A 27,213-nucleotide genomic window follows, 5' to 3' on the forward strand; every position below is an offset into this window, starting at 1 on the left:
TCTCTCTCTCTCTCTCTCTCTCTCTCTCTCTCTCTCTCTCTCGGCTCACTTGCGACACTGTGCCTCCCAACACAGGTGCGCAATACCTAGAGCCTCGCATGCACTAGGATTTTTCTAAACGTAGGATTTGACCGCTATCATCACGTTTGGGAGAACGCTAGGGAGAGGGGAAAATGATCACACACAATGGTTAAGTTTTATTGCACATGTATTTCGCCCAGCCCTTCCCTACAACACGGTGGCTGTAGTGCCTCCCGCGTACAGTTTAGCCACGCAGGGCTTACGCTGGGACGCTCAAACACGAGCCACGCTCGTGCAGCAGACGGCTGGCCACAGGCCCAGGTCCAGTCCGCTGACGGCTGACTCTCTCTCTCTCTCTCTCTCTCTCTCTCTCTCTCTCTCGCGCGCGGGCTATGCCTCCCGCTTGTGGCAAGCCCGACCTGCTGCAGCCGCGCAGCTATAGGGTTTTCTCTTGCGCTGTCTCTATCTCACGCACACGCGTCTCCTCGCACTGTTCTCTCTCTCTCTCTCTCTCTCTCTCTCTCTCTCTCTCTCTCTCTCTCGCGTGCGCTGGCCAGACGCCTCGCGCAGAAGACGTCTTGGTGTGCGCCCGCACTGCACACCAACACCCTGGTCTCTCGAGTTCTCTCTCTCTAGTGTGCCCGCACGACACTCACCTCACTCTCGGATCTCTCTCTCCCTATCTCTTTCTCTCTCTCTCTCTCTCTCTCTCTCTCTCTCTCTCTCTCTCTCTCTCTCTATCTCTAATACTTTCTTACTCGCTCTCTCCCTGGTGGACGTCTGTCGGTGCTCCCGCCGGCGCCTCCCTGACTCTCGTGGACCTGGTGACGGCTAGCTTCCTCGGCTCTCCCACGCCAAGGCTGCTGGTTGCTCTGGTCCTCCGGACGATGATGGCGGACTGGCTAGCTTCCTTCCTCTCGTGCGGATGGTTGCTGGCTCGTCCGGGCGTCGGCACTTGCTCGTGCCAACGCGCTGCACCTATGACTCTCTCACACTCTCGCACAACCTCGGGAGACTCTCCCAATTCTCCTCGTAACAGAGGAGGCCACGTATCTCTCTCGCACTTCGTCGTACTCCGTCGACAGTCGTAAGAGAACTCCCCGAGTTCCCGCTCGTTCTCGCGCTCACTCTCCACTCGCGCTCGTTGGGCCCGCGCATCTTCCTCGCGCCTGATTGGCTGGCAGTCCGCGCGGATAGCGAGTCGCACATCGGCGCCCGCTGATTGGCTCGCGACATGCGGAGGACCAATCAGCGCGCGCGCCGTCGAGGCTCACTCTCGCGCCAACGATGCTCACTCTCGCGCTAACGTGGACGGTTAGCCGGCCCGTTCCTCGAACTCGAAGTCAGGCTGGCACCGACAACAACAATCCAACTCGCTTGTTTCTTCCGCGCACTCAGAGCTAGGCCGCATCGAACGAGATTTCTCGTATCGACGCGGCTGCGACGTTTGCAACGTCGCACACTGCCTCCGCGCATCTCTTCGTCGACGCTGCTCGCTTGCGCTCGCGTCGTGCACGCTCTAGCGCTTACTCACATTCTCTCTCTCTCTCTCTCTCTCTCTCGCACGAATTGCTCTCGCGGCCTGCTCGTCGGCCCGCCGATAAGGCAGACCTCCGCTCCGTCCGCGGCACCTTTCCGACTTCACGGCTACTCTCCCTTTCCTCGGCCCAACGCTCTTTGTCCGAACGGCAATCCGGCCGCGTTTTCCCGATGCTAGAACTCTCGCAAAATACCTCTTTCGATAATGCCGATCACACCCTCTCTCTATCTCTTTCTCTCTCCCTCTCTCTCTCTATCTCTTTCTCTCTCCCTCACTCTCTCTCTCTCTCTCTCTCTCTCTCTCTCTCTCTCTCTCTCTCTATCTCTCTATCTATCTCTTTCTCTCTCCCTCTCTATCTCTCTCTCTCTCTCTCTCATTCTCACTCAACTCACGCATTTACACCGTCGGGGCCCGCTGAACAGAATCCGGGCTCAGCCTGACTAAGTTTAACTTACAGGTCGAACAAAAGACGTTGTCTTCCGGCTCTGTCTTGGCGCTGCTCGTCCCGTCTTCTTCCTCGCCTCGTCTTCTTCTTCTGCACCTCCCGGTTCAGGACTAGCCCTGCGTCGATGGGTCGATCTCCTTACCGTCCTCGTCGCCGTGGCCTGAAATGGATGCGGGATGGTCGTCTTCTTCCTCTGGTCTCTTCGCTCTCCTTCACACTCCCACACACCCTCACTCTCGCTCAACTCCTCGTATCGCACACGCGAACGCGCTCTCCCAAACACTCTCGATTTCACACCTCGAATTCGCGATGTATAGAAAAGCTCGTACGACTGTTACACCGATAAGTGCGTCTCGGGCAACGGTCAAACAAGAAGTGGCGGGTCGCGCCGGCTACCGCGGCGATGCGCGCTTTCTCCACTCCGGCCCGGCCCGGCCAATCAGCGCGCGCGAATCATACAGTCCCCACGACCGTGTTCAACTCGCGCCTCGACTAGCCTAGATATCGGGCTAGTGGCCGTCGATACGGCCCATTTCTCCGACGGCTCGCCTCCCCGCTCACGCTCGGCTCGTGCCCAGCAACGCGCGTACCCGCTCACACACGCTACAATTTTCCGCGAATTCTCCGGACGCAGCCGGAGTGACAAGGATTCCGCGAACACTCTCACACATTGTTTCTTCTTTTTCTCCCCGAACTCGCTGCTTCCATGAATCCTTGTCGTCGCTCCATGTCCTCCGGCTTCCTACACTCCTCACCAACAACACTCGCACCGAAAAACAAAGAAACACACACGAGCAACAATTCGCGCACACGACACAGAGCACGTCGAAGGACACGGCGCACGATGAGTCGCCTCGTCGCAATCCCCCTCACTAGACCGGAGTAACCCCTGATTATTCCGTCTGCCATCGTCCTTCGGTCATAAATGTGAGAAAAGTACTTATCGGCCCCTGTGCAGCAGTTAAAACAGCAGTAAGGCGGAGGATCGATGGCTGGTACAACTGGCACCGGCTGACCATCCCGAAACAAGACTCCTCCTCTTCACGGTGGCAACTGGTTCAAGGGGAAGTTATACTTGCGCCAAGCTGTTTCTCCTGGGCAGCGGAACCTTCCAGCAGATGGTGAAGATGGCCTACTCGTTCCCCTCGCTAACCTCTGTAGCGCGCCTGCGAATGCGCCTTCCTCTCGACTCGGGCCTGGTCTAACAGGGGCTCCGGGCTCCGGCGAAGCTTCACGCGACTCCAAGTGCAGCGGGAAGTAGTCATCCACAGTCGGCTGGCGACGTGGATTATAAGTCTTCTTCCTCTTGCGACTCTTCCTACGAGGTGGTTCCGGCTCATCTGCCTCTACTCTCGCTGGCACTTGAGCGGCTACTCTCGCCGGTGGCTGCTGGCTCTCATTTTCCCAATCTTCATCCCAGCTGACTAGACCAGTTTGCCCAGCGTCAATCAGGATCATCCTGGGAATTGGCGCACCACTACTCTGCGCCGTGGGCGTCATAACCAGCATTGGTTTGACAGGAGAGCGCAGCCTTGGCGTCGAGCCGTTGCTCGTCGAGTTGCTAGTACCGACCTGGATGTACTTCTCTAATTCTTTCTTCGCTTTCTCGCTCTCTAATTCCACCTTGCTTCGATCTTCCGGCTCTTTCTCTGTCTCCATGCGCTCCGGCGTCGTTTCTTTCACTGCGGATCTCCAGGTCGGCTTCTGCAGCGGCAGAATCGTTCGGGGATGGCGAAGAGGGCCCCAGCTTTGCGGAATAGCTCCCTGCCGCTCGGCCAGGCTCCTCTGAAATAAAACAGATGCATCAGAGGGTTGCAACCACGCATACCGCTCCGGATCGTCCGGCAACATGAAGTTCGGGTTGAACGTCACGGCCGAAACGATCTTAGGCAGGAGCGGAATTTTAATTTGTGGTCGTGTCTCCCCGTGCTGCGCCTCCTCCACCTGGCGCGCGCTCTCAGTGACCTCCTGGATGGCTGGGGGCTCTTCCTGACTGGGCTCGTCTTCCACATCATCGGCCCAGGAAGGATTTCCTTTTGCCGTCTCTTCCGATGTCACTGCCACGACTGACGCTACGACCTCCGCAGCGGCTGGCTTAATAGTTCCTGCCACTGTATCAGCCGATACAGAGGCCTCCCCCTCACCAAGTTCTTCGCACTCCATCTCGCTCTCCTGGTTCAGAGCTACCAGGATGGTGGCTGCCGGCGGTGGCTCCAGCTCGATTACACTGGTCTTCCGGCCCGTTTCTCGAGCTTCCGGTGTAGGAAGAGCAGTTCCGGGTTGCATCTTGACAACGCTCTCCTCGGCTGATCTCTGCGGAATTGTGGAGACCTCCGCTCCGGCTCGTCCTGGCTGCTGCTGCTCGCTCTCTCGTGGCTTCTCCAGCAGAACTCTCTCCTCCTTCTCGTCGGGGCTGCTGTGGCCACAGAGTCGCGGCATCTTCCACGGCATCTCGTTCCCCTGAAAACTATAAAGAAAATCAGGCGAGGTTCGCTGCCTTCCGAGCTTCTCTGCTCGGTATATGTCGCCGCAATTCTGTAATATCGGCCTTCGCTACCCTCCGACTGCGCAGCGCATCAAGACGCTTTATCCGATTCGTCCAATCTTCCGGATTTATCATCTTAACGCCCGTTTTCTCCTCCACTTCTCTGCGCAAGCTTACCACCGGTCGCGGGTGTCTCCCGTAGTCCAAACACGCCGGCGAGACCTTGAGAGACGACTGTATGGCTGTGTTCACCGCATGACGAAACTCGTGCACGTGCACATCCCAATTCCGGTGGTCTTCTTTCACGAAACTCGCTATCATCGTCTTCAAAGTGCGATTGCTCCGTTCTACGGGGTTCGCTTGAGGATGATACGTCGGTGTCGTGACATGCTTCACTCCATATTCCTTCAACACTCCGGCTAAATACTGGTTGTCGAACTCTTTCCCATTGTCCGACAGAAAATACTTCGGTATCTCCCATCTAAACAACACCAGCTTTTCAAACGCACGAGCCACTGACTTTCCGTCCGCTTTACGGATCAGCTTAACTTCCACCCACCTTGTGAATAAATCTTGGAATACAACCAAGTATTTATTTCGCAATTTGCTCGGTGGAAACTCCATCAAGTCTGCGGCAACCACTACCCAAGGCCTCTCGACTATTCTCTTGCCGAGCAGGCCCGGTTTTCCCTTTTGCGACACTTTGTACCTCCGGCACGTCTCACACTCGTTCACAAAGTTATACACGTCGTGATACACTCCCTTCCAATAATATTCGCGCGCCACCCGATCGTACGTCTTCTCCACGCCCAAATGTCCCGTCGATGGTGTGCAGTGAGCATCCATAAGAACGCGCTCACGCTGCTCTACCGGCACTACTAATCGTCAACCCTCGTCCCGATCAATTATCGGGTTGAGCATCGGCTCATTCCAAAACCTATAAAGTTTTCCGTCTTCGACACGCCAATTCGCATATTTAAGCGGAAATTTTTCTACCTCTACAAGCAGCCTAAGATATTCCGAGTCTTTAATCTCCCCAAAACCCGCTACCTCTTCTTCTGGCTCAAACGCTCTCGACAGCGCATCCGGCAAGTGGTTCAACGCACCCTTACGATATTTGATTTCAAAGTCCCATTGCTGCAACTAAAGCCTAACGCACTAACCTACCCGTCGGATTGCGTAAATTATGCAGCCATTTTAGAGCGGAATGATCCGTAATCACGCGAAATTTAGAGACCTCTAAATACGGACGAAGCTTTTTAATCGCACAAACCACGGCTAACGCTTCTTTCTCGGTTACAGTGTAATTTCTCTCTGCCGGCATGAGCACTCGACTCAATGCTTTTTTGAACGCGTCGAAAGACTCCTGCTTCTCCTCACCCCACTGCCACGCTTGCCACTTTCTCAACAGCTTTACTAGCGGAATGTTTAACTCTGAATCCCAGCTGATAAAACGCGAATACCACCCCACCATCCCAAAAAATCTACACAACTGTTTCACGTTTTTCAGCGTAGGATAATCCAGCACCGGTGCTACCTTCTCCGGATCCGGCTTTAGTCCATCCCGATCGAGCACGAATCCGAGGTACTGGATTTTCTCGCAGAATAACTGGCAATTCTTTTTGTTAACAACTAACCCCGCCTCCTTCAACTTACTAAATATCCTCTCGGTCCACTCTACATGCTCCTCAAACGTCTCGGTAGCGATCACTAAGTCGTCGAAAAAACTGAACACGTGCGGCTCGTATTCCGGCCCAAATAGCGCGTCGAGCAATCGCTGCAGCGTCATCGGCGCGTTGACCAGACCAAACGGCATACGCGTGAATTGCCACAGCCCCGAGCCTGGCAACGCGAACGCCGTATACTTCCGGCTTTCCTTGGCGAGCGGAATCTGATAATACGCCTGACGTAAATCAATTTTCGATAAGTAACGCGCCCTTCGTAGACGGTCTAATATCGAATCCATGCTTCATGGATACGCATCTCTTCGCGTAATTTTTTTTAGATCGCGAAAATCTATGCAAAACCGGAACGTACCGTCGGCCTTCCGAACCATGACCGACGCGTTAGTGCAATCGCCCGCACATCTCTCTATAAACCCCTCGAAAAATAATCTCTCCACTTCCTCGACCATTAATTGCATAGTTTTCGGCGAGTGCCGTCTCCAGCGATGCCGAATCGGCCGCGAATCAGTGACGACGATATGATGCTCCGCCATCCACGTCAGACCCGCGCCTTCCGGCTGATAAGCTAAAGCCCTCTCAACGACTCTCTGAATCTCCTCGCGCTGATCAGGTTCGACGGCTAAAATACCCGCATACTCTGCAAAAACTAACGTCTCCTTATTTTTAGTCGCTGACGCGAATGCGTGCCACGTCCCTTCGCAGACTCTCCACAGCTTCCGGCCGTGCCTCGTGTCCACGTCGTATTTTTCGCAGAAATCCATCCCTAATATCACGTCATGATCTAACTCCGGCACTACCTTGAAATCAATTTCCCTCACATTCTTATCGCCATCTACCTTTACACCCAACACCCTTTGCAATCTGCCTAATTTCCCGGAAGCAGTTCGAACCCGCATATTAATCGACAGCAGACGACCTCGATAGTACTCCGCTACTTTCGGAGAGACCATTGAGAGCGTCGCTCCTGGATCAAGTAACGCTAGAATTCTTTTGCCGCCGAGACTGACAAACACGTAATTTCGGTTGTCAGCTGTCAACCCCGCTACTACTACTTCGCTTTCGTCTACCTGCCTCTCAAGTTCTCCGGCAAGTATCTGCTATTTCTCAAGGAGCTCGGAAAACGGCCCATAAGCTGATTTGGCTAACTCCGTTTTATTCTCAACTGGAATCGCCTCTACACTCTCATTTCTCCCAGCTAGGCCCTGCTTCGCTCACGCAAGCTCTGCAGGAACCTCTCTTTCCTCGATTAACTCGATAACTCGCGCAATTTGTCCCAGCTTTGCGTATCCGGCCACTTCGTCACCGTCTGTGGAACCTTTCAAATTCTTCTCAAAGGTCTCCTATTTTCTTTTCGCGGCGCGAGATTGTACGGCCTCTAAAGTACGGCGCGAAAACTCATCTTCGCTCCACGCGGGCAAGCCGTTCACCCACGGCACCGAACGGCCAAACGCTTCACTCCCTTTTAACTGTCCCAACCCGCGCTGCTTCGAGCTCTGTTCAAGCTCAACTTCTCGTACACTTCCGGCAACGTTCTTTTTGCAGGAGCCTGACATACAGCTTTCTCGTCAAGGTGCATCTTTATCGTTCTTGGCACTCCCCAGCAGACCTGTCGCGGGTGTATTTTTGCGACATAATCCAACTCTCTCGACTCTACATCACTTTCACTCGTGACTACACTATGCTCTCCCACGGCTACACTACTCTCGCTCGCATGTAAACGCGATCGAATTGCGGGACACAGGATTTATCTCTGTGCCCCGCTCTTCGCGTTTTCGAGATTTCCGAATAAAGGAGCGCACGTGGGGCATGTCTTAACCGTAACCCCGGGCCGGTTACACCCCTGGCATTGGTCTCGCGGACAAAATTTATTTCCTACAAACATCCCCGGCGCTTGCTTATTCGGAAATTGTCGACTGACGTGTCCCTTCATCCGGCACGCAAAGCAGACTACTTCTGGGCACTCCGACGCGCGGTGACCTACTTGTCAGGTGTAACAAGCCCCCGCAAATACGCTGTTTCGTGCACTCCAAAATCCGCCCACCACGTTCGGCTTGTTCGCGCCGCTCGCGTTCAAGAAATACTCTTTCTTGACCTCTCCGCCTGCGCCAACCATACATCCGCTAGCTACCGCCTTCACCTTCGCATTAGAGCCCTTATTCGGCGCGTTATTGCTGTTCTGCGGCTGATTTCCGGCATGCTGCGGGTGAGCTTGATTAGCGTGCGATACTCCGTCTTTCGCCGAGTTCTGAACTGCAGCGGTATACGAGAGAGGCGACGGCGCCGGCGCGCCTTTAGATTCAGCTGATATCTCAGGCGGCGACGCCTGCACGCCTCCCTTATTCCCAGCCTTATTTTTTCTCTTTCCCTTGCCACCGTTCTTTCCTCCGGCCACACTCTCAACCCCAGCAACTCCCTCTTCGTCCTCCTGGACTGCGGCTACCTTAGGCTTTCTCGGGCCCGTGTATGCCGCGCCAGGCACTCTCATTTTCTCCGCTGCCGGCGGCGGAAAGTATCGCAAGTCCAAGTCCTTCTTTCTCTCATAAATCCGGCCATATCTCTCGATATCATCTAGCGTCTCGATTATTTTATCCCCGATCGCTTCACGGTATTTGGGATGTAGTTTACGGTATGCCAGCTCGATCTGATCACGCTTCCACGGCGGATGGCGAAATTGCGAAATTATATACTTAAAACTAGCTAAATAACTCGTCATTTTCTCCCCCTCCGCTTGCGTCCGACGTTGCAAATCGTCCATTAAATCCTCGCGGTCATAGAATTTCATGAAGTGATTCCTAAATTTCCTACAGAGAAGTGGCGCGCCGCACCGACCACCGTGGCGATGCGCGCTCTCTCTTTGCTCCGGCCCGGCCAATCAGCGCGCGGAATCGGATACCCACGACCGCGCTCAACTCGCGCCCCGACTAGCCTGATATCGGGCTAGTGGCCGTCGATACGGCCCCTTCCTCCGACGGCTCGCGCCCAGCAACCTGCTCCCCTGCGATGCTCAACGCGCGTGCCCGCTCACACACGCTACAATTTTCCGCGAATTCTCCGGACGCAGCCGGAGTTACAAGGATTACACGAACACTCTCACACTCTTTTTCTTCTTCTTCTCCTCGAACTCGCTGCTTCCATCAATCCTTGTCGTCGCTCCTTGTCCTCCGGCTTCCTAGACTCCTCACCAACAACACTCGCACCGAAAAACAGAGAAACACACAAGTTAGCAACAATTCGCGCACACGACACAGAGCACGCCGAAGGACACGGCGCACGACGAGTCGCCTCGTCGCATACTTCACGCTCCCCTAGTACAATGATTTATTTTAAAAACACGTCAGCACATCGAAGGAAGGCGAGGAAAGCGAGAAATAAACCAAAACCTCAGACCCTCAAACCCACTTACTCCATGTTCCCCAAGGAAAATAATTTATTTAAGCTACACTTTGGCGCATCGAAGAAAAGCAAGCAAAGCGTGGATTAAATCTAAAACCAATGTGCATAAACCCAATTACCCCACGCCCTCCGAGTGTAATAATTTATTTTAAAAACACGTCGGTAGATCAAAGGAAGGCGAGCTGAGCGAGGAATAAATGCGTAAACCAAACTACCCCACTTTCACCGATCTAAAACTAGAGCCCTTAAACCTACCTACCCCGGGTCCCGCAATTGTTTATGTAAGAATAGTTATTTAATAAATACGCCGGGATATGAAGGGTGGCAAGCAAGAGCAAGGGTACACTGAGAGACTTTCGGTGTAGCTGCTACTCCTTAAAGTCTTGTAGTGCCTCAAAACGTGGTAGTAGGCGCTACTCTTGCAATCGGAGTAACAGCTACTCCGATCAGTGCAGCCCGTGCGCCGAGTCGGTATTCCAGCAGCGCCACCCCGTCGGTATAACAGCTGTCTGTAGAATCGGAACGACCGTTATTCTCTACTCCGCGCCAATTTGCCTGACGCCGCTGGCTTTCCGAGCACGTTCACAATTGGATTTCATACTGTGTTTTTTTATTGTTGTTGCGCTGTTTAATGCATATTACTACATAGAAAAATGGAGGACTTTTTGGGAAAAGCTGGAGAACTTCATAGCGACTAACGCGCGCTAAAGCGTGAGACGTAGCGCCCCGAATTCGCTCCGACAATCGGAGTAGCCACTACTCCGATCCGTCGGAGTAGAGAGAGCGCGTGCAATATGAGTAGGATTAGTTCATTTTCGGGACACGGGCTACGCCAAACGTACGGCGCTTCCGTCGCCGCTGTTACGGTAAATCAGCTGCACCGAAAGTCTCTCAGTGTAGCCTCTAAATAAAAGCTCTTAAGCTCACCTACCCCACGCGCCGCTAATTTTCATGGGAGTGTTACGTCCTGACTATCCTAAATTGAATAGATAGGAACGTAATGATATGTGTAGTGGCGAGACTGTAAGAAATTGTTAATTCGCGCCTAACACTCTCACTGTTAGTAAAATAAATGAGAAACTTACCTTTACGTTGAACCGTGTACTAGTTGAGTAGATTGCAGCTGTAGACTCGTACTGGGTAGTTTGGATTTTCTCGTAAATGAATATAACTCACAAGATCTCTGTTACGCTAAACCGATCGTTTATTTATATAATTTTTAGAAGTGGAAGTAAATAATAAATCTGGTTTCAATGTAAAATAATATTCTCACTTAATTTAAAAGAACTAAGACTTGTAGTTTATAAAATCTGTATATTTAGCCTTTGTAAGAAATATATAATTGCGGCTAGGCGGCTTTAAGTTTTAAAATAATTGTCACCGATTGTCGGACCGGCGCGATACGGAGCTCGTGACTGACGACGAAATACTGCTCGTTTGAGTGCGTATAAGGCTTTTTAAAACCTTCATTCGTAGTGTAATTTTTGCAATATTTACAAACTTAAAATTACGGAAAATGTATACATAAAAAGTAGCGCTCGCTTACAACGTCACAAATTGCTGATTTATCATTTCGCTGATTCGCAAGGTAAATCGAAATCGTATTACAAAAGTGATTATTTTGCATTTTGCGAACTCAACTCATAAGCGACACTGACGCATTGGAAGATTGAGATTCAGCAGTTTTTATTTAATTTAGGCCATATCGAATTGTTCAAATCATAAAGAAATATTATTAATAGTAAGCATACGTCGTACGACGTAACAGGATAATACTTATTTAGTGAATACTCCAGCAGATCGGAGGATGACATGCGAAGTCGAGAACGTGTAACACTCCGTACAAGTTCCGCATAAAATTATAAAAAATAATAAATACTAAATTTTATGGAATAATATTTTAGATTGTATAAGAGCATCTTGCGCTCCCTCACTTTCTATGTGAACGCTACGCGCCACAGCTGACAGCTGAGCTCACAGCAGCAGAACAGCAGCGCCATGAGCTAGCCAGCGGCAATAGCAGGAAGCAGCAAGAAAGCGGGGAGAGCGCGCAACACGCATGTATACCTATACATAGCGAGCTGCGAGCGCAGCGGCGCGATTATAATTAGAGAAGGAGAAATGAATGACAAATGTATATAGGTGTGAATGTATGTGTGTAGGTATGAATGTGAGTGTTTTTCCGGCGGCTTGATACCCGCTCTCTCCGTGGCCAATATAAGGACCCGTATGAGCTAGCCATATAGAATCAAATATCTATTTGTGATCTGCTGTTAGAATCCAGACGCAGATCAGTAAATGATCATTGCTCTTCTCAAAAAACTTAAATCTTATACGCGCACAAGACCAAGAAAAGTCGTGTCCGTTTCAAACGTTATCTTGATTCAAAACCCACCTACACCTCGAGCCACAAGTTCTATACAAAAAATATACTTTTTTAAATAGAAAGAACATTGGAGAGAGCCAGGCGAGAGCAAGCCGTCGCTTAAAACAAAAGTTTCCGCACCTGCCTACTCCACTCGCCGCAAATGTTTAAGGCAAAAATTTATTATTTAATGAAATACGCAGGCATATCAATGGGAGGCGAACGACAACAATGATAGTATTTTAAAAATAACTGATATAGAATACCCGACACTTTGAGAGTTCTCTGAGGGAAACTATTTCTTTTTAAAAAATATACCGTATATCGAAGAGTGGCGAGTGAAATTGAAGGTGGCGTTTAAAACGAGCGCTTTTAAACTTACCTATACTACGCGCTCGAAATACTCCATGCTTCACAGTCACTATGTGATCTAACATTTAAATATACTTAGCGAAAATTTAAAAAAAAATTCCGCACGCGTCGCAATTTCCAGTGGAATAATAGTGTGAATGAAAAATGTTATTTTCCGGAACGAGAATATCTTGTATTACTTTGTAATTTAAAGAATTAAGCAGTACTGCATTTATCTTTGTTTTCACAGTAGCCTTTTGTCTTCTTGAATTTTGTATAACACAAATGATATTCTGGTTTAAAATATCAGATAATATTTTTATTTTATTGTTCTTTTTGGTTCCTTTGGTTCAGTTTTTTGAGCCATCAACTCTGTCTTAGACTCATCTGAGGTAACCACAGCTGTTTTTCCACTTGTTTTTTCTTTTTCGTACTTGTCTATTGAGATGAATTTTTTATTTGAGAATACATCTACTTGAGTATTACAGCTACAATCAATAGTTTCTTTCGTAGATTCATTTATAGAAACATCTTCTTGTGTATCACAGCTACAATCAATTGTTGAGTTGACGCGGTCGGGGTAGAGTGTCTCAAGGCTACTTGTGTGAATGAGAGAGTGAACGTGTCTAAGTGTGTCGTTTATTTTTCGAGCGAACGACGAGAGAGGAGCAGTGGCTGCGACGGACGAAAGGGACAACACACGTCGCCGACTCGTGAGTGAGAGATGCGAGGAGACGACGAGCAACGTTGGCGCAGAAGCAGCGTCCTTTCACCTCGACAGGGCTTTCTAGTCGGCCCCGCGCACCGTAAGACAGCCGATGCAGGTGGCGCAGCCCTTTGAGGGGTCTACCTACGTGAGCGTCTGATGCAGCAGGACCAGCGTGATGGCAGCTCGCCCATACGATATATATATATATATATATATATATATATATATATATATATATATATATATATATATATATATATATATATATATATATATATATATATATATATATATATATATATATATATATGTGTGTGTGTGTGTGTGTGTGTGTGTGTGTGTGTGTGTATATATATGTAGAATTAAGGATTTTTATGATAGAAGTGTAGAGTTATTTTGCGAAAACGTAGGTTAATACTTGGCGCCGACACTTTGACGCACGAGGCGTAAGGTGGTCGGGCAATTCTAGGATAAGTCGTTAGGCGTTTGCGGAATTCGCGTGCGACGTAATTGTGTGAGTGAGTGAGTGACGAAAAGTGCGAACTAGTGTGTGTGATCTGGTTGCTTCTCGAGCCTTGAGACGCGCGCGAGTCACACGGGATATCTTTCATGTACGGGTATTTGGTTGTCGGAGTTGCCTTTGTTCACGGGTTATCTCAGTAATTTGTACGAGTCAATTATAAGTTGTAAGAATTTATTAAGAATATACAGTTCCGTCTGATAAACCACGTGTCTCTATTATTCCGAACCGCCCTCTCTCCTTACCGTTTTCGGGGCTGCAGCTAGCCAAGCAAACCACGTGCAAAAAACCCTCGCGCCGGGAAACAAAGAGTCGCGAGACTCTGGCGTACACGAGGAGCGCCCGGCGCCTCCGGGTCATTTTCCAAGCCCTGGGCGAGGGATGGCACCATAACTGGGGTAGCACGAAAACCCCAGTTACAATATATTTATATATATATATATATATATATATATATATATATATGTGTGTGTGTGTGTGTGTGCGTGCGTGTGTGTGTTCCTCATAACCTAATAAAATCATAAATTTTGTAAGAACATTTTGAACTTTAGTTAGCGAGTTATAAGGTTTAACAAAAATAGTAATTTTTAGTTATACAAGGTGTACAGGGTGAGAGACAAAGAATTTAAATCTTAATACCGTTTAAATTAATCGTTTTTATAAGCTGAAAAAAAGATCATTAAAAGAAAGCAAATATATTTTTTCAAAAATCGAAAAATGGCCATAAAATTGTCAGAATCAGAAAATATATATGTCAAATTTTATTACGATCGGTAGCGTACTTCCAGAATTCTGATGGTATTCATACATACACACACACATAAGGCCATCTGCACGGACATTTTCTAAAAACGTATGATTCAAACTCCAAACACCTCCAAGTACGTTTCCATGAAGTTTTAGCGAAACTGCAAATTTTACTATTACAAAGCTTCCTCTAGGAGGAAGCAATAGCTACTTTTTTGCTATAGTAGTGATTTAATGACTTCATAAAACTAACATCCAAAGGCTTGTGATCTATGTCGACAGTGAGGAGGAAAACACAGGATCACTACATTGTTTTTAATCGCCACATCAATCATCTCAAGATTCTTGATATACGTAGTGTGCCCATCTAACAATAATAGAAGATCATTGGCGGCATAAATTTGCCACAAGCAGATGTACGAATTTCGGAAGTCACCGTCTCTCTTCTTTCAGCTGCAGTAATACGACCTACTTGCTTTCTTCCTTTTTAGTCAGGGGGCCCACGACACTTCCTATAGCAGACTCGATATAACCTCTAACACCAAAACTTTTCTTATATATTGGAACTGGGAAAAATCGTTTCGTAAATCTGTATCATTAATTCTTACACCGAATACACTTAGTTTACGAATAAAAAGCGACGAGTATTTACACTTAGACACGAAAAACTACGTAGCGCACTACCTAGACCTTATCATCGGATGCTACATTCGCCAGCTGGTGTTTACACCTAGCCACAGTATGGTTTTAACCTACATGATGAAATTCATACCTTTCACTCTCGCACTCAATCTGGCACTCCTTTCGAACTAAATATTTATGTAATTAAACATCATACAAAAATAAAATAAAAAAATTTAATGAAGCTAAAGTATTTCAAATTTTTTGATAAATCATAAAATTACACGATGAAACGTTCGAAATCAATACATAACAAACTGACGTCACAAATCACATATCAAAATTACATAACGAAATACGTAATTTTAGTACATCACAAAATCACGTCAATATTTTCACCAGGGTAATATATGAATAATAAATTTTACTGTATAATACAGTATTCAATATGAAGCGGTTATATATTTACGTATGTTTTTTTAAGTACTTTCCAGGAACTCTCTGATTATTTTTCAGCACTTCATAATACTCCGCACGTACTCCAAGAATTCTCGATGGCGTGTGAAACTGCAAGGAGTTCCGAGGAGTACTGAAGAGTTCTGAATGTTTTAAAAGAATACTTGATGAATATTTCTAGCGTATTCGAGTCATAGTCATTCGCTTATTATTTACGCTCAAATCACGAGGAGTAGGTGGGCTTAAATGTGGTAGTTTTGAATTTTTTATGAGAATTAAGGGCGCGTGTGGTAGATGGATTTAAGAATTTCGCATTTAGATTACTTTATGCTTTGCGAAGGTATCGTGAAAATAAAACCTTTTTTATCCGCGCGGTTTGTGGGGTCGATGAGTTTAGAGGCTTTAGTTTTAAAATTTAAGGCACGTATGCTCTGCGGATTTTAGAGTTTTGGATATCTAACACTTTTACTACTCTGACTCCTTTGTACCGATGTATCATTGCTAAAATGAATACTTTTTACTTGAGTTTTGGGGGTTTTAGTGCATGATTTAATTACCGACACGTTTTTCAGAAGGAAAGTAATTTCTAAGTTACTTTTGCGTCTCAGCATTCTGATTTTAAATCAAACTTATTATTAAGCGTAACTTAGTGGCATTCAAGATAATTTTTTAGGCACGACCGCGACACGGAAGTGCCTTATAGTTTCGTGCGCGAAAAATCCGTGAGATGCGATATCTCACGCAATTTTCGATCGATCGGGCTGAAATTTTAGGAGAAGTCTCCTCTCGCATAAACTGAAAAACTATTTTTTTATCCCGATCTTCTACGTCGTTTTAAAATGCGGGCACAATTTGTTCAATTTTTACGTGTTTTTCAATAAAAATTTTGTTGTGATGCGATTATCTCTGAGAGACTTTAGTTAATCGGGCGCAAAATTTTTTTGGGAACTCGTCTCATAATAGTATGCTGACGGTCCTATTTTGGGCCTGATTCCTAACATATATACAAAATGCGGCCACCTTCAAAAATCGCTAAAAACGGTTTTTGGGCTGTAACTTTAAATCCAAGCATTCTACAAAAAAAAGTTAAACGGAAAAGTTGTACATCTTTGAAAAATATAACTTTTTTTCTATTGATAAAATCATGAAAATACTTACAATTCGAGTTAAGAGCCCAAAATCCTTTTTTTACAGCAAAAAATCAATTATTTACCAGAAAACTTTGCGGTTTTACGTTTTTCATTAAAAATGTTAAATGTAAAAGTTATAGATATTTTCAATATACAACTTTTTACCGTAACAAACATTATTTAAAAACATATCTTCAGAAACAACAACTCTAGAAACGATTTTTTAGGCACAAAAACGCGGTACTAATACTCTACGCTACGCTAATTAATAAAAATCTTCTGTCTTAAAGTAATAATATGCCTTTTAAGAAAAAAAATTCAGTATATACGCGTAGTCGTGCCTATTATGCAAATGCGTAGCATTTACATTACGGGGGATGCTAGTTTATCACTAAAATTTGCAGTCCTTGGGTTAGTTATATTTATTGTCTCTCGCATTGCCTTGAAAGCTAAAATGTGCGCATTTCACAAGTCGGAATTTTAATAAAATTCTGACGTTTCACTTTGACAAGTGTCAATTTTACAATAATTTTTTTATAAAGCATTTTATAAAGTAATCTTTCTAATTTTTATTTGAAATTTTAGTATTAAATTCGTGTTTAGCAACCCTGTGAATTCTAAGTCTTCTTTCGTGCGAAATCGTATCGAAGATACGATTTCGCAGTCAAAATTAAAGTATAGTTCAATTTTACAATAATTTGTTTGAATACAATTATTTAATTAATTTATTTTGCAATTGTTATGTTTATCTAGTATTCAGCATTCCTAAAAACTAAAGAGTAGTATGATTCCGCTATTAAAATTTTAAAATTAAAAATTTCACAATTCGTTAAATAAATTATTTAATTTTCTTGCAATTCTGTTCTTAAATTTGCGTTCAGCAAGCTCAAAAACTAAAGAGTAGTACAATATCGCCATTAAAGTTCAAGAAAATACCATGACGTGGTCGATATTTATCTCGTGTATATAAGTATATTATGCACCTAAGGTATAAAACAATCTTTCTTCAAATTATACTGGGTTGTATTAAAAATACTCTTTGCACTTCTCGGTAGCGATCGGTACGAACTTTACGGAGGCTATTTCGAAAAGTCGTGTACCGCACTCGGAAACAACGGTAGGCTATGTATTTCTACATGCACGTGTCTCTTTGTACCATAGGTGCATAATATACTTATTTGAAAATCGAAGATATCTTAGCAAAATAGAAAAGCTACTGGCGTGCACGTATATACTCTTTGTGTGCTATCCACGCAGTCATCGAAATTTCGTATTTAATTTGTATTAAAAATGTATATTAAAATACTTATTGAATTTGACATTAAATAAATAGTTTTAGGGTTGCGAAGTAAATAAACTGTTTCAAATTTTTAAAACAAACTTTCATAAACTTTATATATTTAATTTTAATAAAAATAATATATACATATATTCTTTTTTGTACAGGAAACTGATAATAAATATTATCTTTTTTTAGGCAGCAGCTATTATTGGAATTGAAATTCCACGTTTCTGTTATCATGAACGATTAGCAGTTGCTGGAAATTGTAGAATGTGTCTAGTAGAAATCGAAAAGCAAATTAAGGTAACGCTCAGGATATTTTTAGTCATGCTTTATCGAAACTATACAATTTTCATAAAAATATTCAGCCTGTTGCAGCTTGTGCCATGCCAGTTATGAAAGGATGGAGGGTAAAAACAAATTCAGATTTAACACGCAAAGCCAGAGAAGGGGTAATGGAATTTCTATTAGTTAATCATCCTCTAGATTGTCCAATATGTGATCAAGGGGGTGAATGTGATTTACAAGACCAAAGTATGGCTTTTGGAAATGACCGTAGTAGATTTATAGATATAAATTTCAGTGGGAAAAGAGCTGTTGAAGATAAAGATATTGGTCCTCTTATTAAAACTGTTATGACAAGATGTATACATTGCACTAGATGTATTCGTTTTGCATCTGAGATTGCTGGTATTGATGATCTGGGTACAACGGGTCGAGGTAATGATATGCAGGTACGTAAATGATAATGTAATTGATGAATATAATATGATAATATAGTTACGCATTAAGCCGTATGATGACTGTCAACGGGCGTACTATTTGTTGGTTATTATATTTATGAGGAAACACGAAAATCAATTCAAAATTTTGTAAGAGAGTCGAACGTTTTAGTGTTTAAATACTTCCGCGATCTTAAAGAATGGCTATTTAGAAATATTATTAATTTTATTGTCTTCAGAGTGTAAATCTCCCGTCCTTTAGTTCCTGCTCGCAATAGGCTAATATCTCTTTTGTAGAAAATAATCAGTCCCTTAAAAATAATCATAGCAAGAGGTGTTACTCTAATTCGTGACGTCTATCGTGTAAAATGCTCACTTCTTTCGCATTTTAATATTTTTACAATTAAGAAATTAATAAGATCAATTATCATATAATTAGTCAACTAACATCCTTCCCATTAGAATGCAGCGAATGATCAGATAAATAAAACTCAAATAGAAAACCGATAAAGGACCGAGTTAGAAATACGACGTTAAGAATATCCGAGTATATTTAATAATCAATTAAATAAAATAGAAACGATAAACGACAACGTGATCCAAAATATAAACAAAAACGCGACAAAATCCGAATAGAAATAAATATATGAAAAAATAATTATGAGAATAAATAAAATCATTAAAGATTATAAAACGCAGTAATGAAAAACATGGGTTTAAATATAAGAAAAATCAAATTCAGACGTTAGTACACGTACAAAGATAAATAGGATTAGTTGAAAAGAAAACATGTTTTGTCTGGCGATCAGGCAGGCTTGCTAAAATTTTGGCCCTGATGCTGATGATTACATTTACATGTCCGTAGCGAATAAATTATCAGGTAAAGCAACCAACAACTTTGCAGCGAGCTCATTAAGTGACACGTTAATACATGACTGTCAGACATAGTTTTGCATTATTGCAACATAGGACTCGCGGACGAAATTATGAGTCAGTTAAAGATCATGGCTCAATCGCAAAGAAAAACCAGGAGCATTCGCATGCAGAAATTGGTGAATAAATTAATAACCATCCATGAATCCGTTTCAAGTATCGATGATAATGACCGTACCCTACTGAAAAAAATCAGATGACAATCAACTGACAATCAGCTGATAATCAGTTGATTGTCATCTGATTTTTTCAGTAGGGTATGTATTAAATGCTAAGTGCAAACAGTGAAGCATTGTAGTAATTCATTTTCGGTTCAACCTAGAACTAGCTTAACTCTCACGAATGTTAGTTGCAGATGTGTTACGATTACCGATTTCTGATTTTACATTCGAAAATTTCTACTCGTGAGGTAGTATGGTTCATGGGTTTTTTTTTCCGAACATAAAGAATTTTCGCTTACCTTCCAATGAAGTAACTACATAGTTTTGGAAAAATATTCTCCCGACAAGTTGTCTGCGCCTGAGAAAGTTGGTTTCGAAGATTAAAATAATCCTTGTAAAGAATCTCAACGCGTGGGGTAACTGATTTTGAGAAATTTGATTTTTGAGCGTCGTTTCTCGCTCTCGCTCGCCTTCCTACTCAGATGTAATACCATATTTCATTAAAAGGCACTGCACGTTTTATAAAGAATTTTGGCGAGTACGGTAGCTGGTTTTACAAACTTTGATTTCGGAACTTGAGCTCTTGCTTCTGCTTACCTCCCTCCGTTATGACATTATATTTATTAAAAAAAAAACTCTAATATAAAGTGTTGATGCCCTGATGTGCCGAGGTATTTTTTATTAAATTCACTCCACGTGGGGCAAGTGGGTTTAAGCATTTTCGTTTTAGAATTGTTGCTCGCGGTGGATCGCCTTCCTGCGATGTGTCGTCGCATTTTATTATAAAACCCGCTGCGGGCAGGGTGGATGGGTTTGTTGGCTTCTGGTATGTGGCTTAATTATTTTGAGAAAAAATAAAGCGATTTAACTTGCTGTTCCCAGGGTTAGGCTAGTTAGCCTGCTTGTGGTTTGGTAGGGGTGGTTTCTAGGGGTTAAGCGGGTTAGGGGTAGGTATTTAGGTGATTTGTTGGCTTCTGGCGTGTGGCTTAATTATTTTGAGAAAAAATAAAGCGATTTAACTCGCTGTTCCCAGGGTTAGGTTAGTTAACCTGCTTGTGGTTTGGTAGGGGTGGTTTCTAGGGGTAGGGGGGGGGGTGAGTGGTTAGGTGGTTAGCTGGCGTATGGTGTGTGGCTTTATTATTTTAAGAAAAAATTAAGCGATTTAACTCGCTGTTCCCTGGGATAGATGATTTAGACTGCTTGTGGTTTGGTAGGGGTGGCTTCTATTGGTCGCATGGGTTTATGGGAAGGTGATACAAGAATTTCCGCACCTGTAGCTTAAACTTGATGCTTTTTTAAAGAATTTAAAAAAAAATCATGACTACGATTAAAAATGACGCGTGGCTCGAATTTTGTCAATTTTCTCCCACTGTGCGCCGTCCGACGCTCGCGCTTCGCGTTCGTAATGCCTGTCGGTGCTTATACAGTATTATCCTGTTTTTTTTTTTCAATATTGTTGTCAATGTTTTGATTCGTATTCTTCTGGCGGTCATCAAAACTATCGTCAAAACTACTGGAAAATTAGTAACTTATTTGTATTTGTATCAATTATTTATTTTTGTTTGTAGATATTCTTAAAATATATCTTATTTTAATTTTATTCTATTGTAATTTCAGATAAATAATACAACACTTTTGTATCGCAGTTTTCACGAGGAAGTAAACAAAAGGATGATATTTCGTTTATAGGATTTCAATTAGAATATTAGAAAATTAATTGTTTAGGTATTTAGCATAGTTTAGAGGGATGTAGTAAGCTACTTAGAGCTTTTCTTCAATCTAAGCAATTTTCTTTATTGAGTTTAGGTTATTCCAGTTCAGTATATACACTTGAATTTTGAAAGTGAATTGTACTGATTCAGCTTAAAAGATTTAATTAATATAGCGTACGTCGTTATATGATGTCAAGTTACACGGATTGTATTCGGCGATTACGTATTTCCTAAATTATGCATTTTTTATAATTTACTTTAAAAAGTGGTTTAATTTTCTATATATGTATGAGATAAAGGCCAAAATATAACTTTCAGCTTTTAATAATATAGGAAAATTGCTGAAAATAATTGGTTGGATGGGGCATGTTGCGCCGAAGTTATTATTGAATTTATGTATCAAAAAATAGCTTTTAGGGTTATGTATGTCAAAAAGTGTTTAAAAAAATTTGTTTGCCACGGTAAAAAGTTGTATTTTGAAAATGTTTACAACTTTTCCGTTTAATATTTTCATGTAAAACGTAAATCCGTAATATTTTATGGCAAATAATTGGTTTTTTAGCTGTAAAAAATCGATTTTGGGCTGTAAACTCGAGTTCTAAGCATTTTCATGATTTGATATTAATGGGAAAAAGTTTAGAAAATTCGACTTAGAGCTAATAAACCGTTTTTAGCGATTTTTGGAGGTGACCGCATTCTGTGTATACGTGCAGGATCAAGCCCAAAATAAATCTGTCAGCTTAGTATTACGAGGGGAGTTCGCACACATATTTTTAGCCCGATTGATTAAAGTCTTTCCGAGATAATCGCATCACAGGAAAATTTTTATTAAAAAAACGCTTAAAAATAAATTGTGCTCGCATTTCAAAACGACGTAGAGGATCGGGATAAAAAAAAATAGTTTTTTAGCTTTTGCAAAAGGAGACCTCCTAAAATTTGAGCCCGATCGATCGAAAATTGCGTGAGATATCGCATCTCACAGATTTTTCGCGCACGAAACTATAAGGCACTTCCGTGTCGCGGTCGTGCCTAAAAATTGGATTTTTGCCAATCGAACCATTTCCTGTTACTGATTATTCAACGGTCTATACTTGTTTATGTAATTTTAACGATGTGTTGAAGCAATTAGAACAAGATTATTTACTCTCTAAATTTCGAAGAGTGATTTTTTCACTCTAAAAAGAAGTGATCAGTAAGATCACTCAAGTTTGAGTTATAACATGGTCCAAATCACTCTTATAGAGTGATTTTCTATCACTCTAGCTATAGAGTCATAAAAATGACTCAAAGTAATCGAGTGATAAAATTTTCCTGCTCTGAATCACTCGATGCTGGAGTGATGTCACACGGAAAAAAATGCAAATTTAAAAGGTATAAATTGACTTATCTAATAATCAGATGTTTAGTGACATTATGTAAGTATTGTTGATTTTATTTATTAATTATTGTTCATATATTATTATTATATTATAACTTTAGTTAATATGTAAAGTAGTTGATATATTCGATCCGAAAGTCTGTGTACACATGAGTCCTGTTTGGATGAGTGGCTAGTGTACTCGACTGTCAAGCTGGGGGTCCAGGTTCAAATCCCGTCGCCGTCAAAAAATTTTAATTTCCATAATTCTCTATACTAAATCAATACATTAGGTAATAATAATATAAATGCATAAATAATAAATTAATAATAATACGAACAATAAATTCAATAATGAGTTTTATACATTTAGAGAGTACCAGTGACTTGTGACGAAGGTGTACATCGAATCGCAAGACAAATTTTATTTCAAACCAAAGAATTCGAAAAAATAATTCTATGTATGGGTAGTTTTCATATTACAAAAGTCGTACAAGCTTGTATCGGAAAATATTTGAAAAATACCGGTGCCGAAAGCATCTTCGTTGAAAATGAATTGTTTGGTATAAGTGTAATAGACCAAATATTTAATGGTACACATTATGCTAGATGTATAAAAGCATTTTATTATTTAGCGGAAGCTCTGAAACGATTACAAATTAGAGAATTTTTTGCAACTATAGAGTCTGAAAAATATGATAATGATTTCGTAACAATAATATTATTAGAATTTCGAAGAAAAAAATATTGATGAATGTAAGTATATTATGAACGAATTTAGAAAAAGCTGTAGTGAACTATTGTCAGATTTTCAAAATTTTATTTCAAAAAGGTGTAGTGAATCAGACTTATTTAAGTACTGGAATAACGTTTTAATTTTGATAAGCTTAATGCATGATCTTGTACGAACTGATCGTACCGGTAATTGGCTTTTGCACTTAGCAACAATTGAAAAGTTGCAGCCTGTATTCCATGTCATGGATAGAACTAACTATGCTAGATATTGTGCAGTATACTTAGAGGATATGCTTTTGCTAGAAAAGAATACACGAGAAGTTTTTGAGCAATTTGTGAAAGGTAGATTTACTGTTAAAAAATCAATGATTTCTTCTAGTTCTGTTGGCACGGATCAAGCTCTTGAACAAAGAAATAACCGTGTATCTAAAAGTGCAGCTGGTATAATTGGTTGTACAAGAAAGAAAGAGACAGTGGCTACATGGAATTTATCTCATCACGAACTATTAGTAGTCACGAATTTTTTAAAACTCACTTTACCAACGATGATGATGAGCTATTTGTACATCATGAATTTACAAACACGGATATAACAACTTCGGAACTGGCAGTTGAAAAAATAATTAAATATTTGGAAGATAAAAGCAATCCATTTGCTCTCAGATTTCATTCATTAAAAAATATTGTCATACAAGAATTAGTTCAACCTAAGATTGCAAAAGAGCTGTTGAGTATATTCGAAAAATGTATAAGGTTATACGAAACTTATCGAAAAGAAAGATTTGTTGATAAAATCAAGCCACTTTCAGCACTTATACCAAGAAATAACTTACCAAATTTTACAAACACTGAAAACCTAAAGTCAAAAAAGGAACAAAAAAATGTTTACAATCGAAAATAATCGTATTATCGCATTAGCTAACGAAAGAGAATATCCTTTGAAAGAACTTTTAAAATACGAGTTAACTGATAAAAATGTACTTTTCGACGACGATGGCTTATTTAAGAAAGAAAACAACAAAAGTTTATTAACAAGAGAGCTAGAAAAAGTTTTAATAAATAAAAATGCTGAATTCGTTGAGGATAATACAAATTAAACTGTTTCAATTATTGATGTGATGCTCGTAATGCGAAAAATATCGTGGAAAGGTTTAGTTAACTTCGGAAATCTCGCACTAAATTTCTGTAAATTTGTGCTTGCGAAAGCATCGCAAAAAAATTGTATCAGAATTGATTTTGTATTCGATTCTTATTTTAATAATTCCATAAAATCTTCGGAACACGCCTGACGTCGAAAATCAGATTGTATAATTCTGAATAACATTATGGAAACTTTCATTGTCGAAACAGGAAGCTACATTTTGGAGTTCGAGCCGAAATGTTATCTCATTTGATACAGACGTAATTGTATTATTATTATATTTTTTCAAGAGGTTTCAAAGCCAAGGGTTACAGGTATAAATTGATTATTAACACGAAGTATAATAGATTTATAAATTACTCAATTGCATTTAATTATCATTTAGACCCTTTTGGGGGTCTAATTTGGGTTAATGCAGGAATTGGCCAAAGTTCTAGGGAATATACCTTTACATGAAATAGCAACACTGCACGGAGAGGAATTATGCTGTTTTACCAGCTATTCGCCACCTTACAGGGTCGGATTATATCAGTAAGGTTGGTACAAAATCAGCTGCGCTGCAAGGGAATCCTACAAAATATTTGATGCCATTTGGGAAAGGTATTATTTTTTTTATCTAGAGAAAGCTTTGAAATAGTATTTTATGCTGTTTTAAAAAGTTGAACTTTTCTAGTGACGTGTTCACGAGAAAGGATAATAAATTTTTGATTTTAATCATCGCAGATTGCTCGCAAATGGATGAATGTGTTGCAATGGCTGAAGAGTTTTTAGTAAAAATTATGCGAAAAGGCTCAGACTGTAAAACTACAGATGATTTACGTCTCTGGTCTTACCATCATGCGAAATGCGCGTTGGTTGAATAATTGCCACCAACCAGCAACTCTATGAAGCTACATATCTTGCGAGCTTATTATGTAGTTTATACACAGATAAACTGCTTAAGTGAGACTGCTATAAAGCTAGATCCTACGAAATTTGGCTGGAAAATAGAAGATGATCTATTACTACCTTCGCGAGTAGATATACTGTTGCCGCCTGCCGACGAATTAATTTACAATTGTAATTGTAAAGTTTGTACGACAAAAGTCTGCGTTTGCTTATCTGCAGGAATTCCTTGCTGCTCTTTTTGTGCGTGCAAAAAAAAGTCGCAAGTAAAAAATTATTAATTGTTAAGAGTATGATATGATAAAGATTTTTCTTTAAAATGACGCCCACTAAATCATAAAATATCAAAAAGAACCAAAGTTATAACGGAAGTATTACGCGCAAAAAAGGCTCCTTTTTGCACTAATGTTGCAATAACTTCGGTTCTAATTAATCTTTTTTGAAAATTCAAATTTGTGGTTACGCTCTGTACTGTCGGAAACATTTTAATAGTTAAGTTAAGAGTCGATAGTTTAATTACTTACCGTTTTATGGCCATTTAAACAATTAAATTGTTTATAACTAATTACCTGACCACTTTTGGACTTTCCACCCTCGAAATTCGTGTTCAGGAGGAAATAATATATAGGAATAACTAAGCAAGTGTGTCGCGCAGTTTAGGCGCGAGAGCACCGGTACTGCGAGAGAGAGAGAGAGAGAGAGAGAGAGAGAGAGAGAGAGAGAGAGAGAGAGAGAGAGAGAGAGTGTCGCCTACGACCTGCGTGGCTGAATTCCGCGGGAGGCAGAAGCCACCGCGTTGTAGGGAAGGGTTGGGTGAAATATAGCAGATTTGTGCCGAAAATAAAGTGTAATCATTCTTTCCTTTCTCCCCACGTGCTCCCAAACGTATGGCGACTGCGGCGAATCTGCAACTGAATAAATAAATTCGGGCGCGTTGAGGCGCCAGAAGTTGCGCACCTGTGCTGGGAGGCACAGCGTCGCAGTGCCAACAGAGACAAAAAGTCAAGCATAAAATCAACTAATCAAGGTCGAGTCAAGTTTGAATTATCAAATGGCAAAGTAATAAAGCTAGATAAAGTAATATCCGCGGAGAATTTAAGTAAGAATCTTCTGTCACTTAAGAGCTTCACAGATCATGGCCTATGTGTGTATCTGGACAATAAAATAATAATTGTTTACAAGTCAAATACGAAAGAAAAGATCTTAAAAGAAAAGTTTGATAATTTGTTTTGGACAATTGTCTTGAAGTTAAAAACAAATGAGAGACAAGTGATACACACAAACGCTCTGGTCTCCCATAAAAGCGATAAAAACACTAAGAAAAGTTAAGAAAAGGGTCACGTTTGGCGATGAAAAAGTAATTATCAACGCGACAAGTCAAACTAATGACAGTAACACAGATAAGTCGACAAGCGTGGTAAACACTATGAACTTGTGGCACATAAGGTTAGGACACACATCTCTGAATAAAGTAAAGACTCTGAAAAAGCTGTATCCCGATATTAAGGAATTTTGCGATTGCCTACCCAGTTAAGCAGAAGTCAGACGCTGCTGAGTGCATTGAAGACTTCATAGCAAAATGTATAAATATATGCGGAAAAGATGAAAAAATTATGTTACTTAGATTGCGATCAAGGTGCTGAATTTACCAGTGGGAAGACCAAGTAGGTGTTGGATAAATATAGTTCGGAACTAAGAACAGTTTTCCCATATACACCACAGCTAAACGGCATTGCAGAACGCTGCAATCAGGCAATCCAGAAGATTACGAGAGCTCTGATGTATCATTCAAGACTGCCAGCAAATGCCTGGGATCT

General features: G+C 42.1%; 1 protein-coding gene across 6 annotated transcripts in view; it reads left to right on the plus strand.

Annotated features, from left to right (window-relative positions):
• The window catches only part of Ndufs1 (NADH dehydrogenase (ubiquinone) Fe-S protein 1, 75kDa), a 268,993-nt gene that overhangs the window by 9,153 nt on the left and 232,627 nt on the right, over positions 1-27,213 (plus strand). For 5 of the 6 annotated variants that reach the window (XR_004227954.2, XM_031932105.2, XM_032601353.1 and 2 more), the window contains 2 exon segments: positions 17,946-18,053; positions 18,119-18,484. The exons of the other annotated variant lie outside the window; for it this stretch is intronic. Coding sequence is in view for 4 of the 5 variants with exons in the window: in XM_031932105.2 (XP_031787965.1) it covers positions 17,946-18,053; positions 18,119-18,484 (474 nt within the window). In the remaining variant the exon portion in view is untranslated. 6 annotated transcript variants of the gene reach the window in all.

This window comes from Nasonia vitripennis (genome assembly GCF_009193385.2).
Source record: "Nasonia vitripennis strain AsymCx chromosome 1 unlocalized genomic scaffold, Nvit_psr_1.1 chr1_random0006, whole genome shotgun sequence".
Lineage (NCBI taxonomy): Eukaryota > Metazoa > Arthropoda > Insecta > Hymenoptera > Pteromalidae > Nasonia > Nasonia vitripennis.